Source organism: Gopherus evgoodei, chromosome 18 (genome assembly GCF_007399415.2).
Source record: "Gopherus evgoodei ecotype Sinaloan lineage chromosome 18, rGopEvg1_v1.p, whole genome shotgun sequence".
NCBI lineage: Eukaryota > Metazoa > Chordata > Testudines > Testudinidae > Gopherus > Gopherus evgoodei.
The window spans coordinates 10908328-10931336 of NC_044339.1; the positions used below are offsets into that span (position 1 = coordinate 10908328).

Below are 23009 nucleotides of genomic sequence, written 5' to 3' on the forward strand. Positions count from 1 at the left end.
ACTGATCTGCTGGGTGACCTTGGGCAAGTCACTTTCATCTCTTTGTGCCTCAGTCCCGTCCCCCCGCCAATGCTGGGTCTTGCCCCATAGATGGATCTCTCTGTGGTAGGTTTTGCCTCTCACTGTGCATTTATGCAGCACCTGGCACAATGGGGCCTCAGTCTCCTCACTTTTTAACTTATTCTGCTCTTTGCTCTCATTTCCTCCTCCTTGTCTAACACCTTCCAAAGCCACAAGCAGAACATCACATCCTGCACCTGACACTAGCCAAACACCATTCCCCTACTAGAGCTGGGATGGGGAGAAAGAAACAATGGGAACCTTTCTGCAGCCAGGCCCCAGAACTCAGGAGGAGAGCCCCAAGGAGCTGTCCATAAATTAATTACACACATCGTTTTGGTCATTTTCAAGACCTGCCTGCCCTTTGTGACACTGAAACAAACCCACAAAGTTAAGTGCCTACCCACCCACCCCTAATGCATTGCATAATTTATGGACAGCCCCTAGTCCTGCCAGGTCCTGAGTGGCTTCCAACTCCCAAACAACAGTGGGAGTTGGTTCAATCTGGTGAGGTGCTGGGTTGCCCTGGGGGGTTTGCCATGTGTCCTCAAGAGATATAAAAACTTTCCAGCTGCTTTGTTTTGCCTCCCTGGAGTGGCTGAGCTGGCGATCCCAGCATGCAGTTCCCGGTCCCCTCACCTGGAGGGGGAAGGACTTACACCAGAAATCTTTGTATATGCAGCAAAAAAAATAAAGAATCCCCTGGGCTCGCATTCGCTCTAATGAGCACTTTGCAGGGCTAGACAAATCTCTGTCCTAACCCAGACACTCCAATCCTTCCCAGCACACACAGCGGGAGTGACTCTCCAGGGGCTCTCTGTTTCTCTTTCTCTCTCTCTCAATTACACACACACACACACAGGCCCCTTTCCTCTTCTCCGTCTGTTGACTTGGAAACAAACAAACAGCGGCTTTAATCAGCCTCAGGAGGCTGAAGCATTTCCTCAGTTCTAGTCCTGCTGTCAGACCCGCCATCGCTTTGGTGATGCTGTTCGGTTCCATCTACACTCACTCTCTGCCAGTGTCACAGGCACACACCCTGTACCCCAGCCACCAGTGCTCAGTGAAACCAAGTGCCCCGCCTAATTCATCTCGATGTTGGGACATCAGAGCAAGCTGGTGCTTGGAAATCAGGGGAAGTAGGGCTCTGCAGGCCCATGGAGAAGTGCAGGTCAGAGACACAAAACCTGCCCCCGCTGCAGTCTGAGCTAATGGGGAATGACTAATGGGCCCAGGATTCATCGAATGCCAAAGCAGCTGTGGCAGGAAGGGACAAAAGGAAAACCCTGGGCCTGATTCTGCTCTCACACCAGCGTGACTTCTCTGTCGGCAGTAGAGTTGCTCCTAACTTCCCCTGGCCTCAGGACCACTGACAGGCTGCGTTCAGAGCTGGGCTACCTCTCAGCATGCAGGTCCCTCCTAAGCGGCACAAGAGACAATCTGGTAGCTGAATTTACAGGGAGTGAAAGGGATGAAGGGCCCACTCCTGCAAGGAGAGGAGCGCTGAGCCCTCCCCCAGCTCTCATTCAAGCCAACAGAAGCCAAACACCTTGGTAAGGTCTGGTCCTAAATCCGGTTGCCCAGCGAAAATCCTGCACCTCAAAAGGCACCAATAAATGCACAAAGTGAATTTACCATGGACTCCGCCAGGGACCTGAGCTGGGGACACTAACCCGAGCAGAAGGAGCTGCTGACCTCAGTGATGTGGTCACCAGCCCAGGCAGCAAAAGGGGGATGGAGAGATCGAATCCCACTAGGCGCTTACATGTTTTAAAAGGGGCCGTTCAATCCAGATAGCAAACCCGAATCCACTGGGGATTCAGGATCTGCAAACAAATGATGATCCCAGCCCCACTCCTGCTGCCGCGTCTCCTGGTAAATAATGTTTAATGCTGATCCCACTGGGCTGTCCCACGCCCCTTCTGCCGGGGACCAGATGTGCCACATAGCAATGCCCACACTTCGTTATTTCCATTTTAAGAGTATGATGGAATCAGCGATGCCTAAAATGTACTCGATAATGGCACCACTTTGCAATTTCATTCTACTTTAATATAAACCATCTGCTCCAAGCCAGCAGCAGCACCAAAGCACATAAGATGAGCCCCCCACCCGTTTATCAATGGGACGAGGGCTATGTGCATCTTTGCTGCCAGTGGCAGAGGTCTGTGCGGTAGGGTTGAATGCCCAGGGTTCTCTTCCCAGGGGCGGTGGCAGGGGAAGGTGTTACACATGCCGAGACACAGGGGATGAGTGGTAGGAACCGTGGGTGCTGGCTGCTGTTACTGCCTTAGCCCGGCTGCTGGGATGGGAGACAGACAGAGCAGTGGCTGCATTGCTGACTGTAAATATGCCCACGCACTAACTGCACAGTTGTGGAGGGTCCCTGCCCCAGGAGGGAGAGGGGAGCACCGGCCCGTCCGTTAGAGCTGGGTTCAGAACAGTGGAGGCGAGCTCCGCAGTGCCCCCAGTGAAGAGGGGAAGATACTACCTGCCGCCGACCCCATGCCAGTGCCCCCTGGAGCAGCTCACTTGACAAAATGAACCTGGGGCACAGAGGTGCCTGCTTGTACCTTAGGGCTTCACCTTAGTGCCAGGGCAGGAGAATGTGCCCATAAAGTATCAGGCAAACGCATTCCCAGCACACAACACGCTCAGGAAAAGGGACCCCTAAACCCCGCTGAGCTCTCGGCCTGGGACTGCACCCGAAAAGGACACATCAGCAGTTGCATCAGCCAAACCAGACAGGCATAACCCCAAAGCAACAAGCAAGTTCAGCCAAGAACTCCCACGACAGTCCACACTCTAGATCCCCACAAGCTGGGGCACAGACCAGTGGCAGCAGGAGTTTCCTTGGGAATCACTGACCCTTGGACAGCCTCAACGGACTTTCTCCAGTGCCCCAAAAAAACCCTCAACCCTCCACGGGCGTAAATCAGCAGACAGATTACCCCAACCAAGGATCAGGCCCAGGAGATGAAACTCCCAAGGCCTGCCTCTCCCTTAAGTCCTATTTTGAAGGCCTAAGCGGAATGTCTGTGGTGGCACGTACTTCACAGGGATGTCCCACAGGGGGTGGGTGCCAGGGTCTCCGAACCCTCCCTTCATTAATGAACAAGGAGGAGGAGGCCGTGAGTTACTGAGGCCCTGGTACACTGTCAGTCTGTCCATCTATCACCGCCAAAATAAATACGAGTTTAGAGCAAAACCCAGTAGAAAATAAAGTGCCTCTGGAGTTGAAAAAACATCTGGAAAAAGGGATTTTTTTTTTCATTTTTACAAAAAAATATCCTTTTAAAAAAATAGGGAGAAAGAGAGACGGAGGCAGCCCGGCGTGGGGACTACAGGGATGTCCCATTGGGGAGGGGGATCTTCACACCACTCTGGAGCAGGGCCAGGCAGACGCACAGCCCCAGGATGCCGGCCAGGAGAACCCCCACCAGAGCCTTGAGGAAGGAAGTCCTGCTGCGGGTGAAGGTGCTAGGCCCCAGGACGCCCAGCAGGGCAGTGCTCACAGTCAGGGTGTACAGGATGGAGACGCCCGTGTTGAGGGCCACGATCTTCCCGAATTTGGCAAAGGGGGCGATGATGCAGAAGAAGAGCGGGACAGTGGCGATCACCGTGGTGACAGCGCTGGAGACGATGGCCACGCCCACGTGCCGGACAGCTTCGATCGTCCTCCACTGGCGGCAGGAGGTGGCGTCCTGGCGGGGCAGATGGTGGCATTAATGGGCAGCGGGTGCTTGCACCCAAAAGGCACAGGAGGGCTGGGGCCTCGTCTGCATGGGGTTTTTAGCTAGGGTGACCAGATGTCCTGATTTTATAGGCACAGTCCCGATTTTTGGGTCTTTTTCTTATATAGGCTCCTATTATCCCCCACCCCATCCCGATTTTTCACATTTGCTGTCTGGTCACCCTATTTTTAGTCCCCGGGGCAGCTGCAAGCAGTGCAGTGCAAGCCACTCGTGCAGAGGTGCTCTCAGGGTAAGTGGCACCAGTGCAGCCCCCATACAGATCGCACAGGACTGGTGCAAGTCTGCTGCTGACAGCCTGCACCTGGGTTACAATCCCAGCAGAGCCAAGACCTGTAAAGCAGCGTTACCCCAGGGTCAATGTGGAGGGACTCCCCTGAAGCCAGCGGAGTTACGCCAGTTTGAGGGATGTAAGTCTGACCCTTGCATTGCAGATTCCCCCCCCGCCCCCCGTCTAGCCCCAGTCATTCCCCTGGAGTGGGAAAAGTGAGCATGGGGCCAAAGATGTAGCAGAGCCACTTCCTGGCCCTTCAGCTGTCCTGCCCCGAAGGAGCCTGGCCAAGCGCAGCAAGGCACAGCATTCAGGGTGTGTCTACACTGCAATACAGGACCCACAGCAGCAAGCCTCAGAGCCCTGGCCAACTGCCTCGGGCTCGCAGGGCTAAAACCAGCAGCGTAGACCCTCCCCCTTGCTGAGTTCCCAAGCCCGGGCTCCGGCCCGAGCCCGGACAGCCAGGCTGCTATTTCCAGCCCCGCAGCCTGAGCCAGTCGTCCTGGCCATTGAGCCTTGGTGCTGCAGTGTCTTGGCTGCACGATAGACGTACCCATAGCGGGAGTGGAAGAGACGGGGGCCCCTGGACTCCAGCGACCACCCCAGCACAGGGACTGTCTTCATAAGGGCAAAGTACTAGGGAGGGGCCAGTCCTAGGGACAAGGCCCCGTCTCAGAACCACCACTCTGCCAGCCGCGGCGCAGCAGAGTCCTGTGTCAAAGCCTGGGGGTGCAGCCTGGGCCCCAGGGAACTCCTCTGGGGCTGATGGGGGGGAAGGAATCCCCCCAAGGAGGATGTAGCCTTGTTGCTGCTTCCCCTCCCCACTCCGCTCCATGCGAGAAAGGCCCTGCCCTGGCCAGCGTCCAACATGCCCCCACATCAGCGTGAGGAAGAGGCCGGGGTGGAACTCACTTCAGCCTGCTGAAGGGGCAAGTTCTCCCCTGCCAGCAGGTAGCCCTCCACCAGGTGCACGCAGTAATCGACGGAGGAGCCGACAAGGATGGAGAGAGAAATCGCCTCCACGGCTCCCATTTCCCAGCCGGACCAGTACATGATGGTCACCACCAGGCAGACGACCCCTGCACAGAGAAAGGGGAACAGCAAGCGAAGTTAGGCTTCGGGCTAGATCAAGCCTGCAGTCCCTGGACAGGGAGCAGCAATCCAAGCAGCTCCACTGAAGTCAATGAAGCAGCTACGGCCCTGTGCACCGCCGCCGACCGCAGGGCATCCCAGCCAGCCGATCCCTTCCTCCCCGCATCGGACAGAGAAAGACCCCGAACTAGAACTGGGTACGCTGCTCTCCTCTCATAGCAGATGTTTTCCGGGAGTATGGACGTTCTTACCATCGAGATGGAAAGTCAACATCTCGAAAACACTCATGAATCAGAAAGCCCCAGACCTTTCTCATTTCTGCCGATTGACAGATTTTATTTTGATTTTGCCCTTTTTTTTTCCAGTCTAATTAGCTTAAATTTCAAAACAAAAAGTCCTTTCAAACCAGAAAATGTCTAATTTTTTATGATTTTTTTCAAGTGGGGAGAGCCTCCGACACGGACCTGGTTCCACAAACAGTTTCTGTTTCTAAGAATCTGTATTTGTTTGGTGAAAAACGATTTGCTTAAAAATTCCCCCGCAGCTCTGCTGAGAACCTAGGAGTGGAGCTTCCAAATTACGCTCTCAGATACTAGAGTGATTGGGGACTGTACAAGAGAGACAGACCGACTGACTATGTATGGGGATATACAGACTGACCGACCACTGTCAGTGGTTCTCAACCTTTCCAGAGAACTGGACCCCCTGCAGGACACTGATTTGTCTCGCGTACCCCCAAGTTTTACCTCACTTAAAAACCACTTGCTTACAAAATCAGACATCAAAATTCAAAAGTGTTCCAGCACACTATTACTGAACAATTGCTCACGTTCTCATTGTTACCATATGATTATAAAATAAATCAATTGGAATATAAATATTCAGTGTATGGTATAAACAAGACATTGTCTGTATGGAATTTTAGTTTCTACTGACTTCGCTAGTGCTTTTTATGTAGCCTGTTGTAAAACTGGGCAAATCTCTAGATTAGTTGATGTACCTCCTGGAAGACCTCTGCATACCCCCAGGGCTACGTGTACCCCTGGTTGAGAACCACTGATCAAAAGTAACCTTTGGTAATGAAGCACAGCCCAAAAGGGAGAGGGTGCAGCACCCATGTTACAAAACCCCTTTGATTTGCTTGTCTGCGTTCTGCATGTGTTTGGTTTCTAGAAGAAAGTGATGTTTATTTGTGAGTCATGAGTGGGAGACTAAATCATTTTCAAATGATAGATTTGCTTTTTAAAAAGGGAAGTTTAGCAACATGCTCAGTCCATAATATGGTCAAATCACCAGCCAGGCAGAGGCAAGCTATTTACAAATGTGTTTAAAACACTAACAAACCCACTAAAATATTCCGTGTTTATAATCTCCTACTGAGGATCTTAGGAAAGGAGAGTGATTGTTATTCAGAGCACACGGGCCTTAATCACATTATTATACACCAGAGGCAGGGCTGGAGTTTGGGTAGCTAAAACCCTTATTTAACCCAAGAGAGGAGATTGTGTAGAGAAAATGCTCCAGAAACTAGACAGGAAAACAAAAAAATCTACTTTCAAGATAAGGACCCTTTGCAAACGCGGATCCTGAGTCCCTTCCCACCCACTCCCTGGGCAATCAGGAGCAAGGCGAGTGCAGTTACACTGGCGAAAGCGAGATCAGAATCAGGCCCATTGGAGTCACTCTGTTGTAAATCAGCAGTGACTCCAGTGCAGTCAATAGGAGCACAGCAGTGTAAACGAGAGGAGAATCAAGTCCTGTAGGATTCCTGCTGGCAATTGGAAGCAGAAGACCTCTGGGGTGTCTTACCTAAAATGCTGAGCAGCACGGGCAGCAGGAGGAGAAGGTGGGTGGTGAACACGGCGACTGCAGCCACGCAGATAACCAGCGAGAGGAGGAGACCGTACAGGGCGCTCTGCACACCTGCAAGAGAGCAAGCGGCCTGGTTCCAGCCCCAGACTGCAGCAGCGGCTACGCTCCCAGCTGAGCTGAGCTGAGCTGAGCAGGGCCTTTCTATGGGGCAGCTCGCCCAGCTGGAACTAACTCCCGCTGGGGCAAACGTGACGGGGAGGATGAAGGGGCTGGGGCAATGGAGTGGGAGTCAGGGGAGCCAAGTTCTACCCCTGCTCTGCCACTGCCTGGCTGGGTGACCGTGGGCAAATCGCTTCTCCTCTTCAGGCCTCGGTTTCCCCTCCCAGCCTGGTTCTGTCTGGTCTCTTTAGCCTGTGGGCTCCTCGGGGCAGTGAGCATCTGGACAGGTGTTCGTACAGCCCCAGCACAATGGCTGCCTGATCTTGGCTGGGGTCTGGGGGTGCTCCCACAACACACAAGAATAAGAAAGTTGGGGTGAAGATCCATGACCGAGCCAGGGTGACGGAGGGAGGATATGGTGCTGAAGCTCCCTGCCTATGATCTCCATGAAGATTTGCTTCCAGTGCTCGCAGGTCTGGAACCCATGCCGGAGAGCGGAGCTGTCAGGGAAGAGCTGGAGCTGCTGCTGCAAGAAAGTCTCCCACTTCAGGTAGTCGGAGTAGGTCTGGAAGGAAGACTTGCCCTTGTAGGTCGTCTGCAAGGAAGCAAATGGGCCGGTTCTTAGAGTCGCTAACACAACCTCAACATCCCCCATTCACGCCTACCTGCCCCAGCTCTCCCCACTCAGCTGGGGACCCACTCAGCTGCCCTGCTCTGGAGCCCAGCAAGACGAGCAGGTGTATTGGTCTGCAGGACGCCCTCTCCATGCACGCCCGACAACCAAACCCAGGACATGGTGCCCCGGCTGCTGCAAAGCCAGTGCCAGCCAGCCAGCCTGATGGGCCAAAACCAGTGATCACAACCACCAGGGCAGGCTCTTTAGGGCTGGGGAAGAGGCAGCTGGGTTTGCAGCTCCCAGGAGGCAGGGGAGAAAAACCTCCCACAGGCAGCTGAGAAAAACCTCGGGGATCTATGTGCCAGGCCTGCAGCCTGCTCTCAGCCTTGGCCCCCTTTGTCCAGGCCATTTTGTGGGCGCGAATCGTAGCAGTAAGATGCCTCTGTCATTTGCACCCCCAAGCAGTCAACGCCCACCTGCAGCGGGAGCACAGCTACTGGCAAGTGCAAAATGATCCTTGCAGATAAAGCAGGGCTGGTGCTGCAAAGCCGAGCCTTGGAGAGAGCCAAGTTAATACACGAACATCTGGGAGAATCGGTGCGGAAGCCAATGATGCCATCAGGACAGCCCCTTAAACGCGGCTGCTTGCTTTCCTCCTGCAACCCCGCGTCACGTGCTGGGGGAGCTGGTAGCAGGGGAAGGAACAGGGAAGTGCCCTCACCGATTCAAAAGCCATGGAGATCCACTGCACCTTGCCATCCTTCACCCCCACCGCCCCGTGGGAGAGCTGCCCGGGGAGCAGGTTCGGCTCAGGGAGGTTCTTACACTCAGGGTGCAGCATCTGCAGAAAGGAGGAGATGCTGTAGCCTGGAGAGAGAGAGAGGGGGAAGAGGGAGGAGGGACACACAGGAGTGAAGGGGTAGAGAAGACAGAGTTGCAGTTCTTGTTCATGAACAGCTGCTTCTCCTGTCACCTGCTCTGCCCTGGCTACAGATTTGGATTCTTGGCACCACCAGGCCTGTCCTACCAGGAGTCGAGAGCCCTCAGCTCCTGCTGGCTTCGAAGGGAGCAGAGGGCATTTGGTACCTCTTAGGAGATGCTAGTCTCCAAGCAGGATGGGGTGGTAGGCCAGTGACCCCCTATGTTCTCTAGGCCAGGCCCTTAGCTGATGTGGGTCGACACAGCTTGCTTGGAGTCAATGCAGTGGCACTGCGTTGTGCCAGCTTAGGATCTGCCTTGCTAGCTTTTCACCTCCCTTCCCCAGCTGTGAGAGGGTGGGGCTTGCCTTCAGGGATCCCCCCCCAAGCGCAGTTCCTGAACACTCGGTGGCATTTACATTGGGGCAGAGAGACTTCGCATTGGGTTGCAGAGCTGCAAGGTCAGGAGACAACACTGACACCCCAAATCAACAGGAGAGTTTTGCTGGCAGGGTGAGTGACAGCTGTTTGAAGGCGGGGTGGCCGGCTCCAAGAACACTGCTGGCCTTGCCGTAGGTTCCTGGGGTGCCCTTCCTTACTCACGTCTAAAACTGGCCCAGGGCTACTCCCGATACGGGGTAACTTGCAGCTCCCTCCACACCCAACACAGAAGTTTGCTGCATCATCTCCACCATGGGCTCCAGCCATCCTTGCACAGGGGGACACCTCCTTGGGGTGCGACATGCCGGGTGAGTGACTACAAAGCAGTGCCACGTACCCAGAAGGGGTTACTGGTTCGCTATCCGGAGTCTCTGCTCTGTGGGAACTGTGGGCTAGATCCTGCTCTCCTTTGCACTGGGGTAAAGTTGAGGAACTCCAATGACATCATGGAGTCACCATGACAGGAAAGGACTGGATGATCTGTTCCATCTTTAAGCTCCGTGATGGAGCTTCTAGGAGTGAGTCCACAAAGATAGAGATGGAGGAAGCTGAAAGATCCCCTCTGCAGCTTGCCTGGCTAGGGCCATGTCTTGATCAAACCCAGCTACGAGCACAGCAAAAGGTTAGCAGCATGAGTAGGAGAGCAACTCCACTGGGCCCAGTGTCTGTTATTTAACTACTCCCCAAAGCACGAGACAGAGCGACGGAGCAAAGGGTCACAGCCCCTGGGAGCAGGTGGCAGGAGACTCGGGAATTATGATTTCAGCTAAGATCTGCAGGGAGATGGAGAATAGGACAGGATGGGGCAATTAGTACGGCTCTGACCAAGCCCACCCACAGCGCAGGCTCGGCCTGTACACAGAGACCTGTCCCCAGGATCAGGCCAGGTGGCCTTCGTCCTACATACCTGAGGGCAGGCACTGGGCCCCTCCTGGCTTCACCAGTTCAGCATTGCCGGCAATGGCCTTGCAGATGAGGCACAGGTTGCCAATCTCTTTGAAGAGGTCAAAGCTGTCATCGTAGATAACGCTGCCCTTTCACAAGGAGACAATAGCGAGAGCCAGACACGTGAGGCACGCGCCCAGCACCTGGTGGGGGGGGGGCAGGACCTGCGCATATGACTGACCACACGTTCTCCACCCCCCCAGCTGGGCACGTGGTCCAGAGCCCCAGCTTTGGGCATAGAGAACAACTGGCATCCTAATTCCGGGAGCTGGAGTCCTGCCTTGAACACCAGGAGCAGTGGCATGAAGAGGCAACGTGGGTTGCTCAGCAGGTTAGCCTGGGGTGCCCCTGTACTCATAACCCTGCCCAGCTCCCAGCATCACCGAGACAAGTCTGAAGATCCAACCAGAGCTCCGGAGGTGTTACAGCTACACCCCAAGGGCTTTTCTACATGCGAGATACAAGCCCCATCCATACCCCAACAGAGCGCCCCTTTAACTAGCCCAGTAGAGTTAGAGTGGCACACCCCCTGCTGGTGTGACGGTGCTTACAGCTCTATCATTTATTCCTGCAAGGAAGAGGCACCGTTATACTGATATAACTGCATCCACACCAGGGTTTGGACTGATTTAACTCCTCATTAGACTGGTACAAACCCAGGGCAGAGCAGGCCCTGGACAATCAAACGCCCAGGCTAGACGAGGGGAGTGTGGGCAAGTGACCACAAGGGCATTCACAGCATGGCTGATCGGATGCTGAATAAGCAGACGGACCCCCTACCCCTCCTGTAGGAGCAGCCCAGACAGCTCCTTGTGGGACCTGGGGCTCTGTCCCTGGCTGCATTCCAGAGTGGCATTGCACTATGGGAAGTGTCTGCAGTTGCCTGGAAATGGAGGTAAGCGGGTGTTTGTTGGGGAAGCAGCATCTGTGTGTCCAGCTAGCAGATTTGGGAACTAGGCTGCACATGGACAATCTGACTTTCCCTAGAGCAACTGTCTCGTATTTATTTAATCTAATACCTCACCACAGGTCAGACAATAATTATGCAGCAATGGCTCTTGCTCCACAGTCAAACTTTCAGCCAAGTTCCCACTCTGAGTCTGATTTGGGTCCCCCTCTACAATCCACAACAAACCCCAGAGGGTCTCAAACGTAAGTGGTTAGATCCTGGGCTCTGGAGAGTTGTAAATTAGGATCCCCTGGTTCAAATTATTTCCATCTGTAGTAAGCTTGCAAACAACGAACGTGCTTTATTAAGTGCCTCATCGCAGCACTGCTGCCTCTGCTATTTTAGCCGGTCAGCGGTGGGGAGAGATTGCTGGAGCGTCAAGGGTGTGCACGAGAATTCGGGGAGGCAGGCATTAGCGCAATCTAACTCAGGGAAGTCCTCCTGCATCAGCCACCCCAGGGCTTGCCAGGCCCGCATGCAGGAAAGCACGTGTACCATGTCTCCGATGACGTGGTTATCCGGGTGTCGGGTGTGATTCACCCCGCGGATGCCGAACACCACAAACACCATGGCCCCCGTGTCCACCAGTGGCCGCACTGCCGGCTTCCCACAGCCGGCATTCCCACATGGGTTAAAGCCCGAGGTGGCCGAGAGCTTCGCCTTGGGGGACGCTGTCAAATAAAGAGGGGAGGGTTACAAGCCGAGAAAGCGAGGAACTGAGCCAACACTCCACCTGGCCAGCCCTTCCAGTGCAGCCGTGGCCACGTGCCCCCTGCAGCCCTCCCCAGCTTACCCTTCTCGCTGGGCACGTAGAGGAAGCCTTTGTTGGGTCCGTCCGGGCTAGAGCTGAGAAGACAGCCAGGGGGTGCTATGCACACTCGGCCATGGTAAGGGGGCTTGTGCGACTGGGCGAAATACAGCTTCCTGCAGGGCAAACAGAGGGCATGACGGAGCACCCAGCACAGCAAGGTGGGCACGAGATGCCAGCACAAAACAGCCCAGTGTGGCTGGGCCCTTAGGAAGCAGGCTTAGGGGGTTGGCAATGGAAACCGTGCCGGGGGGAGGAGAGGGAAGAATGGAGCAGGTGAGGGAAGGAAGCTCTGGAGAAGCAGTGAAAAGATGTCATGAGTTTGTGCCCACAGGAGCAGGGTATCTGCACTGCCCACAGCCACACATAGCGAAGAGAGGGATTTCTTTCTATCACATAAGAAAACCACTAACAACCATCCATTCGTTACACTAGCAGCATCGATGATCCCACGCTCCTGGACAGAACCTCCCACTCTGTGACCCCAGTGGCCTTTGCAAAGGTGAGAGATGACAGTAATGGTCCCTTCTGACCTTAAGTCTATGAATCTATGAGAGTATAGCAACAAACTCATGACTTCACAGAGCTCCCTGGGCAGGGTGCCACGGACTCATGCTGAACTCAGAATCTCCTGTTCCAAACACACAGGCTAGACTCTCCATGAGCCAGAAGGGGCTATAGTGCATAGCTGAGTAATTCCAATTCTACCCAGAAGAGGGCAACAGTGCACAATACGTAGCAGAATTAGACCCATTTTGCAGATGAGGAAACCGAGGCTCAGAGAAACAAAGCCTCTTGCCCAAGGTCACACAGCGAGTCTGTGGCAGAGCTGAGAAGAGACCTGGGCATCCTGATTTCCCTGCTCCTTGCACTGACCACGAGGCAGCGCCACTCCCTGGCTGCTGAGCATTTACGGTTCTGAACCTGCTTGGGATGGTTACCTCGTTCGCTGCTGCTCCTTGGCCGCGACGTAGAAACTGAAGTCGAACTTCCAGCCTCTCTTGGCATTGCAGGATAAGGTGGTCATCATCCATTTCCGGGGGCTCATCTGCTGAAGCAGCCCTACTGTGGACACACAAGCTGTCAGCTTCTTGGTGAAGTTACCGAAAGGAACTCTATACACCTAAGCAATGGATTAACGAAAACAGACACTTAACCGCACAGTGCCGCAGAGCAGGCAAAGGTCAAAGAGATGTTAGCATCACGCACCCCCCACCCCTGCTTTACCCTGAGCCCTCACAGGGCCAGAGAGAAAAGATTCTGCAGGGAGGAGCTAAGCCATTGCCACCCAGACCTGGCCCTCCCATGCCTCTGCCGCCTCCCCGAGTGTGGGGAGCTGGATCCAGCTAGAGCCTGGCTGTCAGAGGAGCTGAGCCCCCCTAGACTGCGGCTGGAGCTGTGATTGCTCAGCCCTGCTGCAAATCACGTGCCGGGGGGGGATCCCCGCTGGACAGCCATCAGGGTCCTTGTGCAGACCTGGCTCAGCCCCTTAGGCTGCGATTGAACTGTTCGGCTGCCCTGCCTGCACATGGACAGACGGACAAAGCGAGAATTCAGCCCGTGGGACTCCAGAATGGCTCAGAAATCTCCCACAGGTCAGTTCAGCTGAGGAACCCAGGCCAGTTCTTATCCCTCGCCACCTCCCGCCTGCTCTCCAGCAGTGGCTCTGGGATGAACGGTGGCACAATAGCAGCCCAGTATCGACACCTGGCATCCCAGCAGCACCGGGTAGGACACAAGCAGTGTTCCTGTCTGTGCCAACTGGGAAGCCAGTCGTGCGAGCTTCCTCACAGCAGTGCCCTGCTGATGCCATTTCTGAGCTCCTGCTGGCTTCCTGCAGAGCAGGAGGCTCTGCAATGCAAGCGTGCCGTAAAAGAGTCTAATGCACACACTTAACTCACCTGGAACGAGGGAACTTCCCCATCTCCCGGGGACACCATCTGCCACGAGGCAGGAACGCTGGCGTTGAGGGAGAACCTGTAGATGGTTGGCCTGCCCTGGCCTTTGGACTTGGAGATATACACAGTCCCCTGGGGATCTACAAAAACACACCACAGTCAGGTGAGCGGTGGTGAAAGACATTTATCGGTCGGCTAACGCTACAAACCAGGTGAGCGAACGCAGAGGGCGTCCGGTCTGTCCTCTTCCCAGCACTAGCCAAACAAAACTCTCTGCCTCTCCACAGGATGGCACCATTTCCAACATGCTCTATGAACACAGGGCCAGATCCTGAGCTGGCTCACGCTATGGATCCCTACTGACCCCATTGGGGCTATGAAGCTCCAGATCTGACCCCCTGGGGTGCAGGTTGAAGAAACTAACAGGTTTAATGACTTCCCAAAGCCCGGCAGCAAGTCAGTAGCAGAGCGGGGACTAGGACTCGGCTGTTCCTGGCTCCTGGTCCCATGCTCAGACCACTAGACCACACTGCCACTCTGTTAAGCTGCTCTTCCCAAGTGCCTGTCTGCTGTGCAGCTCTGACAAGTTGAAGCGCTGGGAGCAACGACTATTTTGGGGCAGGAGAAAGGAGAATGTTCTCAGTGGCTTGTCACTCCCTGAACCATATGACGCCCAGCATCAAATCAGGGCTTGGTAGGGAGGCATCTGAAGCTACATCCCTTTTCTGTCTGTTCAGAGCCCACCATTGTTATGTCCCTTCCCAGACAGGATCTCGGGCCTGGCCAGAAATCAGTGACAGGATAGAATGAGCAATGGCCAGTCCCCTTGTGCACTCACCCTGCTGCACAGCATCAGCCATGCCCCCTCTGCTCCCCCAAGGGGGCCCCGAGCCCCGTTTCTTCTTCTCCAAGGAGGTTCGGATATTGCTCTGCAGATTGTGGGGCTTTTCCTGAAACAAACCTGTCCCGTAAGGTTAGTCAGGGAGGAAAAGGAGAATGGCATTGCCAGAGCTCGGTGTGCCAGTAACAGAGGGACTTCCATCACTTCGGCCCCACACCCAGCGCTCCCCCCTCCTGGGCCAGTCACACCCTGGGACCTCCAGCACCTCGGCCCCACGCCCAGCGCTCCCCCCTCCTGGGCCGGTCACACCCCAGGACCTCCAGCACCTCGGCCCCACACCCAGCGCTCCCCCCTCCTGGGCCGGTCACACCCCGGGACCTCCAGCACCTCGGCCCCACGCCCAGCACAGGTAGAACAGCGCAATGTTCAGCCGTCCGGGCAAAGTTCCCTTAGAGGGGTGCGGGAGGAGGAGACCAGCTGTCACAGCAGCATAGATGGAAATAAAGAGAGGGTTTAACTTAACCTCAATATCACTCCCCCTGGGGCTCTGCACAGGGCTAACGTCTCCATCTCAGTTCCAGCAGCAGCAGCGCTGCCCTGGAGTCTGTGGGAGGGGAGTTCCCCTGGAGTTGCCCCCAGCCAGATCCTGGCTGGTGTGGCCATTTCTCGCTGTGGAGGGGAAGGGCTGTGAGCTCCCAGAGACAGATTGTGCTGAGCGCTTGCATTTCTGCTTTCCCTCCTCCAGTCCCCAGGGCTGGCAGGCTGCCACCCCCACCCTGCACAGCCTGCTTAGAGACAAAAGTTCAGAGCACAGGCCTTTGCCTGCTGCCAGCCAATAGACACAGACACCACAGTGACAAATCCCACCAGCAACCCCAGCTGTCCAGAAAGGGGCAGCTCTTGCTCACAAGCATGGGGTTAACACTGATCACCATGGCAGGAAGGGAACATTTGCTCCCTAATCCCTGGGTTTCTCCTTCTCATGCCTCTGAGCTGAGAGCACCGGAGAGCATGGGGAAAAGGGGTCCAACACGACAGGAATCTCTCTCCCTCCCCAAGTCCCTGGGCACGTCTAGCGGGCCATGGAAGCCAGCAGTGCAGAGGGAAAGGGGAGAGAGGGCAGCCAAGGAGGGCTCAGAAGAAGGCAAGAGACGCTGGCATTGATAGGAGCAGAGTCGGCTCTAGGTATTTTGCCGCCCCAAGCACGGCAGGCAGGTTGCCTTTGGCGGCTTGCCTGCGGGAGGTCCCCGATCCCGAGGATTCGGCGGCACGCCTGCAGGAGGTCTGCCGAAACCGCGGGACCAGCGGACCCTCTGCAGGCAAGCCACCAAAGGCAACCTGCCTGCCGCCCTCGCAGTGACCAGCAAAGCACCCCCCATGGCTTGCCGCCCCAGGCACGCGCTTGGTGTGCTGGTGCCTGGAGCCGCCCCGGACAGGAGACAGGGTTTGCAAGGGGAGCGCCGATGCCCTGCGGCTATTCACCCCATCCCTGCCATGCAGAAGCAGTGAAGGGCTGCCCCCATCCGACCCTTAGGAACTCTCACCTGAGCAGGTGACGCAGGAGATGCCCTCGGCACTCAGGTTGTACTTGAGGTCCAGGAGCACCTGGATGTTGGTGTCGGGCCGGAACAGGAGAGGAGCGCGGCTAGCTGGGCGGAGGCGGCTAGCGAAGAATATGGAGAGGATCAGGACCATGACAAAGAGCCCTGCAATGAGAGGCGCGGCCAGCATGTGGGACTCTGCACACACAGATCTCTCATCCGCACGGTCTCCCCAGGGGCTGGCCATAGAGTGGCACCCAGGGGAGCAGGGTGCCGTGGGATTCCCCCGGCTAGCAGGGAAGCGACAGGTGCTGGATACCCAGCAGCAGAGAGTGAGCCTAATGCCATTCAGAACATGGCAGCACCAGGTCTTCCCTAAATGTAAGGTGGCTGGCAAAGCCCAGGGGGAGTGCTGTGCCAGCGGAAAAAGGGCAGAGTTATCTGCCGTACACAGAGCTGTGAAGGTGGCAGAGACAGAGCAGGATCTCAGGCCACTGTCATTCTCCTGGGAGAGCAGGAGGAGGGGAGATCTATGTCCCATGTGCCTGTCACAGGGACGAGGCCTCTCCTCACTGTTAAGGCTAAGGAATTCTGGGAGCGCTGCCCAATTAGGCACCCTAAGGAAGGGTGTCCCTCTGGCCATCCTTACCCACAATCACCCATCTGCTCCTCCCCGCAGACCACAGCGCCCAGTGCTGGAGGAGCTCCTGCAGATGGGCGATCAAGTGACCCTTCCTGACCTTCTCGGCCGGAAGCTGCAAGTTCTCCAGCAGCGCCGAAGCCAAGGGCACATCCCCCATTTCCAGAGCCACTAGGGAAGAAAGAGACCAAAGGCAGGCTCAGAGCTTGGCTCGGCCCCCAAGCCCCTCGCAGGGGCACAGAGCAAAGAACCAAGGAGAGTGAGAAAGGCAAGTTCTCCTGGAGCCCAGAGCTGTCCGGGGCCACTTCAAATTTCACTGCGCCCTGCGCCCTTCAGTGCCTCAAACCCACTGGCCAGGCTGGAGCAGGAGCCAGAGCCGAGCAAGGCAGTGACTTAAAGCTCCTCTTACGAATAGCCGTATGTGCCCAGCAAGCTGCTACCTGCTGCTCTCATCTCTACTGTGGTAGCCGCTATCGATGCTGCACAAACTCTTACAAGGGAAGCTGACAGAGGGTGGGGGGGCACAGAGGTGCAGGGAGGTGAAGTTGCTGCCCAAGGACATGCGGCGAGTCAATGGAGGAAACGAAGCCCTTTTCCTAAGTCCTTGTCTAGTGCCCTATTCACCTGGGCACGTAGCACACTGCTAAGGAGAGCAAGCAGCAGCCCTCTGAGACACTTGGGTTGGAGAAACCCCCTACAAAGGCTGGGCTGCTGATCTGAAGTATCCAAACCTCTGGAGACTGTAGAGCAGGACTAGAGGATTTCTGTTCTGGCTTAGGATGCCCTGATAACACCCTGTCTCTCTTGGGGTTTAGCATTTCCACGGTTACTACCGATCGGAACCAAGAAAGAGGGGAAAAATGTTACATTCCACTTTCTTTCAAACCTCCTAATATATTTGGCATCAGTGTAGCCCCTGGGTGAAGGTTTGGGTGACTTCTTAAATGGGAATAAATAACTCAGCAGGTCTATAGGATCTCCAAGCCCTTTAACACCATTTCAATTGAGTCTCGCAGCACCCTCATGAGACAGGGAAGCACCATTATCCTCTTTTTTCAGATTGGGAAACTGAGGCACAAAGAGGGTCTGCAACTTACCCAAGATCACACATTTAAACCAGAGGCAAAACAGGAAACAGACCCCAGCTGCCCTGAGTCCCAGTCCTATGCTTTAGGCTGGTTCTTTCCCCCACTTTGGTCTGAACTCTGCCATCAATACAGCACGCATGGATCCAAGCAGGATCTGACCTGGCATGTCCTGTGTAGTAGGGAACTTATCAACCTATGTGCCTCCCTGTTACGGAATCACCCCCAATGAAACCCATGGCCACAAACAACCAAGTAGGAAATGAGTCCCCATCCTGCAAAAGTACCGACACCCTCTGTTCCCACTGCCTGTGCTGGGTGTGGGTCACTCAGCGCTTGGCAGCATCCAGCCCTATAGAAAGCAAAGCAATCTGTGACGCAGAATGTTGGGGTTCAGTAGGAACCCCATCATAATCCCTAGCACCTTTACAAGGAAACTGTGATCCCTCCACCCCTCTTCCCCCAATACAACCTGGTCCCCCCTGTACCCTCACACCCCAGGGTGCCACCCCCCAGGGCTTTTCTGAGGCAGCAGACACTCCAGTCTCTTTAACATGGCAGGAGAATGGCAGCATCCAATTTTCATCCAGACAGCCACATGCTGCCTCTGTGCCATGAAGCATCAGCCTCTCATTTGCAAGGGGCAAGATGGAGCTTTCTCCGGTGGGGTTGCAGAGGGCACCAGGTGCCTTCTGGCAGCCCCAGCACACCACATGGGGCCTCCGTGCAGAGTCACGTCCTTGCCTCATTCACAAGTTGCCCAGGGCCCAAGGGGCCCTACAGGAAACTGTCTTTCTGTATAGTATGGTCCAGAAACGTGGAGGAAGAGCTATTTCCATAAATTACCATCCTGTGCAGCTCTGGCATATTGAGGAGGCTCGGCCCTTGCAGCGGGAGCCCAACAGCATGTTAAGAGCAGCCTGACCTCTGTTTGTTCTGGGACTGGTGAATTCACCAGCACGGGGCAGCGTGAAAGGGGGAGGATTCGCAGGTGGAGGAGGGTTAAACCTGTCCTAAGGAGACAGCTGCATTGTACCTCCCATCTCCCTGGTCACCAGGCCAAGCCTGCTGCTATCCCCGAGAGTCTGTGTCTGATGGGGACTCTCCAGAGCTCGGCGCTGCAGTTTCAACCAGGCAGCGCTAAAAGTCAGCTTTAAAAATCCAAGGATGAGAGGCCTTTCCCAGTAGGATACCCTTCTCTCCAGCCAGGGCTAATCAGACCGTCTGGTCATTAAGGCACAGCAGTGCCACCAGGACTCATGAGTTCTCTTCCCAGTTCTGAGCTCATGCAAGTCACTGCCCTGCACCATGCCTCAGTTTCCCCACCTAGAAAGAAGGAATAATTCTAATGACCTGCCTCATGAGTGGCTGTGAGGCTCAACTACCTATGTGTGTGAAGTGCTCCGAGGCCTCAGGCACCAGGCACTGAAGAATAACAAAGTACCTTTACTCACACGTGCTCACCCAATGTTACATTAAAGACTACAGAGAGGAATTGGATTTTAATTGAATATTGCCTTGCATGAGGGAAGATTGTACTGCCCAGGTGCTCTAGCCAGATGTTTCCTGGGTCCCTTCATAGGGTAGTTCGTTATTCTGGCCAAAACTGGATCCCAATTGGACTCCTGAGGAATAATAACATCATGCCTCAAGTGACATCCAGCCAAGGACCCACAGGCATCAGCAAATTCAGATTCACAGCATCCTGGGAGGTAGCAAAGGATCATTAGCTCCAGTTCACACATGGGGAAACCGAGGCACAGAGCAGCCAGTGGTCACCTGGCAGGCCAGTGGCAGAGCCAGGAGGAGAACCCAGGACTGCCACTCCCTCAGGGGAGGCTCCTTGTCCCTGGATTCTGAACACCTACCTGGCTCCTCCTCCACGCTGAGCAGTGGGATGTCATCATCGAGGTATGAGAGCGGCCCCTGGCCTGGACTGGCAGCGTCCTCGGAGGCGAGTAACAGGTCATCAGCAATGGGCAAGGTGCTCGTCTTCCCACACTTCTGACTGCAGCTGGATGGGGAGGAAGGCAGCCAAAGTCAGCAGCTCTGGGCTACGTACCCTGTGAACAGCTGCTGCCTGGTCTCCTTTCTGAGAGGAGAATGACTGTTCCAGTGACCTGCTAGGCCCTCCACTGCCAACACCAAGCCAGCCATTTCCACTGCTAATGCGCTGGGAGGTATCAGGAGCTCGGCTGCTGCTAGCAAATCATCAGAGTTTGGGCTAGATGTGGGGCAGGGGTTTCCCAAGTGCTTCTGCTCTTCATCACCCAGCTAAGGAATTAAACCCGGCCAGTTGCTGTGCCACACCCAAGGGGGGAAGGGGAAGGCACACAGACTTACAGATACAAATCTGCATCCCCGTGTCCCCAAGGGCTGGGCTGTCCCTCTGCAGGGCCTGCATGCCTCAGTCTGCAGATTAGATCCTGGGACAAGTTCTCTGCAGGTGTAAGTGAGGCAAACTCCATGGAAGTCAATGGGGTTGCACCCACTGATGCCAGCAGGGAACCTGGCTCCTCTGATTATAAATCTGGAGTCATTCTGCAGCAGCCACTCTGGGTCTATCTACTGGATACACCAGCAGAAACATCATCCAAATCCAGCCCTTGACTCCTGGCCTGATCCCGAAGGTAGAGAATAAACCTCCCCTCCCGTAAGGGCTGAATCCTGCTGGCAGCAGAGTTCTCAGGTCAGAGTGTGCCACCTCCACTGCCCAGGAGGCTGGAGGCGTGTGGGGCGAAGGGTGTTGCTAGAGGAGAGGCACATGACTGGCTGGGATGCATGGCACTCACAGTGCTGGACAGGGCCTGGTGCCCACATGCAACGGCACTTTCGATGCATTGGTTGCAACTCCTGTAGCTCAGGTCTGGAGAGGAAGCCTGAAGAGGCTGCAGCTGCTTTGAGACAGCCAGTTCTGAACTCGGGCCCACAATGCACTGCCTCGCAACAGGGCTGAGCACTGCGCAATAGGTGTTTCCAAATTCCCAAAATACAGCGGTAGAACTACAGCCGCAAGGTGCCCTATGTCTGGATGCATCATGTGGATGCACTAACCCATGGCTAGGACGACCCAGGCGACCAGCTGCTCCCTGAAATCAATGCCCAGGCTGTGGTTTCCTTGCCTGGCACAGGCAGGCTGCTGTGGGGGAGACAGGAAGAGCCCACACCCTGCCGCTGATCGAACAGCCCCGCGAGGGCTCTCACCTGGTCTGACAGGAGCTTTCCAGTGGAGACACGTAGAGGGTCCATATTCCAAGAGCAGCTGGCATGGTGAACAGCACGGCCACCCAGCAGCAGGACACAATCAGTGACATGAAGAGACCAAAGTCGTGCACGGCCGGGATCTGCAGAGAGAACGCTCAGCTAGGACAGAGGAGGTGGATCCCTGAGACCTTCCAGCAAGAGGCCCTACTAAGGTAACATAATGGAGGGAAGCGAACCCAAGAGGAGCCTGGGGGCGGGAACACTGGCCATTTCATGCTGCCCAAAGGCCATGGAGCCAGCTGCCCCTGGTGAAAGCTGACTGCTCAGCTGGCACCAGCCTGGGGCGCAGCCGATGGGTGGCACTTGATCGTTTGGCATTGCAGATGCTGTCCAGGCAGTCGGGGTGTTCATGGGGCAGGGGCCTACTGCATTGCTAAGAGGCCAGGGAAGCTCTCCCATGTATCTGGCCCTGTGCACATGCAGGAGAGGGAGGCACAGCTCGCCCCTGTGGCTCAGGGGAAGACCCAATTCAATTCCCTCCTTGTGCTTGGTGAGCACAGCGCTGGCAGGGACAGCAGCACTGGTGTGCACGAAGTGGAAGGAAAACCTGGGGTGGAATATGCTGGGATTCCTCCCGCTGCAGTTCAGGCTCCAGAGCTCCCCCATTTGGCAGATGGGACCAGAGTCTGGAAGGGAAAAGTTCCCGATCTGTTTGTGGAGGGACCCTGTGACCCTTAGACATGCCAGTTCTGCTTCCCACTGAGTCTCCCTTCCCAGCTGGAAGAGCCAGACCAGGAGAGCCAGGAGCAGATGACAACGTTAACAACATGCCTCATTTGCCTCCCAGGTCCAGCACATTGCATGTGCCACAAGCCTTGGGAACAGGAGTCCCAGCACATCAGCTGAGCTCCAGCTCCCTGCAAAGCTGTACGGCTCAAAGCCCCAGGATAGCCACAGGCCCAGGGCAACAGAGCTGGCCTGGAGTGAATCAGTCTCAAGCGGGGAGAGCACACAAGGAGCATCTACATGAGCCTGAGAGCTCAAGGGAGTCTCCCTCCAGAGCAGGCCCATGACGATGGCAGGGGAACTGCTGAAAGGCCAGGGGTGATGCCTTCTAGCAGGTGGCTGTGACCTCGGGGGGGGGGGGGGCTGCTGCAAAGCCCTGGCGCACCTGCGAGAAGATGTTGGCGGCGTAGGCCGCGGCCGTGGTCAAGGAGGTGAAGAAGGTGGCCTTTCCTGCCGTCTGGATGGTGTGGATCATGCGCAGCTGCAGGTCCTTCAGGTGGGTGGCTTGGCGGTAGGTGTTTATGAAGACAAAGACGTCATCGACACCTGAGCGGGGCAACAGAGGGGGCAGAAATGCTGCTAACACTGGGGAGAGATGCCTGGGGCCAGTTCCTCAGTGGGCACGTAAGGCGTCACAGCTCTGCTGAAGTCAGTGTGGCTAGACAAACTCACAGCAGCTGGGGACCTGGTCCACCAAAGTCCAAGCTCACTGTCGAGCCTGCGCCTCCTGCCACCTGTCGCCCAGGGAGGCCAGGGCAGCCCGTGCTGCAGGCTGGTGTGGGCGAGGAGTGGAGCAAAGGAAAGAGGCTAGGAAAGACTTACCGATCCCCACGATGACAAAGGCAGCCACGCCATTGAGGATGCCCAGGTACTGGACCCCGAACACCACGTGGTACAGGAACAGCGCCACCAGGCAGCTCAGCCCGATGCTGGCCAGGCCAAAGAAAGACAGGAACACTGCGGGAGGAGAGTGACTCTAGGAATCTCGGCACAGGAACTGCCTGGGCTGCAATCCCCGTCCTGCCCATAGGGTGTGGGCACCTGGCCTGCTCCCGCCCCGGGCAGAACTTTGACCTGGCCAGGGGCGTCTTGGTCAGGAGGGAGGGATTCTGGCCTGTGCTGGCTGGGGCAAGGCCTGATGATGTTTCCAAAGATGGGCGGTGGTTTTGAGGTGTCATGGGCCTGATATCCA

General features: G+C 55.8%; 1 protein-coding gene across 3 annotated transcripts in view; it reads right to left on the reverse strand.

Annotated features, from left to right (window-relative positions):
• Positions 1–290: 290 nt before the first annotated feature.
• Positions 291–23009, reverse strand: part of DISP3 (dispatched RND transporter family member 3) — a 58413-nt gene continuing 35694 nt past the window's right edge. For all 3 annotated transcript variants that reach the window (XM_030537719.1, XM_030537720.1, XM_030537721.1), the window contains exons 5-21: positions 22640–22774; positions 22203–22363; positions 21032–21171; positions 19696–19841; positions 16752–16913; positions 16106–16267; positions 14559–14681; positions 13724–13860; positions 12764–12945; positions 11808–11938; positions 11510–11685; positions 10028–10154; positions 8484–8629; positions 7582–7741; positions 6985–7098; positions 4996–5162; positions 291–3764 (exon numbers count right to left, since the gene is read on the reverse strand). In XM_030537719.1, coding sequence (XP_030393579.1) covers positions 3402–3764; positions 4996–5162; positions 6985–7098; positions 7582–7741; positions 8484–8629; positions 10028–10154; positions 11510–11685; positions 11808–11938; positions 12764–12945; positions 13724–13860; positions 14559–14681; positions 16106–16267; positions 16752–16913; positions 19696–19841; positions 21032–21171; positions 22203–22363; positions 22640–22774 — 2732 coding nt within the window. In that variant the 3' untranslated portion in view covers positions 291–3401. The remainder of the gene's footprint in view (positions 3765–4995; positions 5163–6984; positions 7099–7581; positions 7742–8483; positions 8630–10027; positions 10155–11509; positions 11686–11807; positions 11939–12763; positions 12946–13723; positions 13861–14558; positions 14682–16105; positions 16268–16751; positions 16914–19695; positions 19842–21031; positions 21172–22202; positions 22364–22639; positions 22775–23009) is intronic.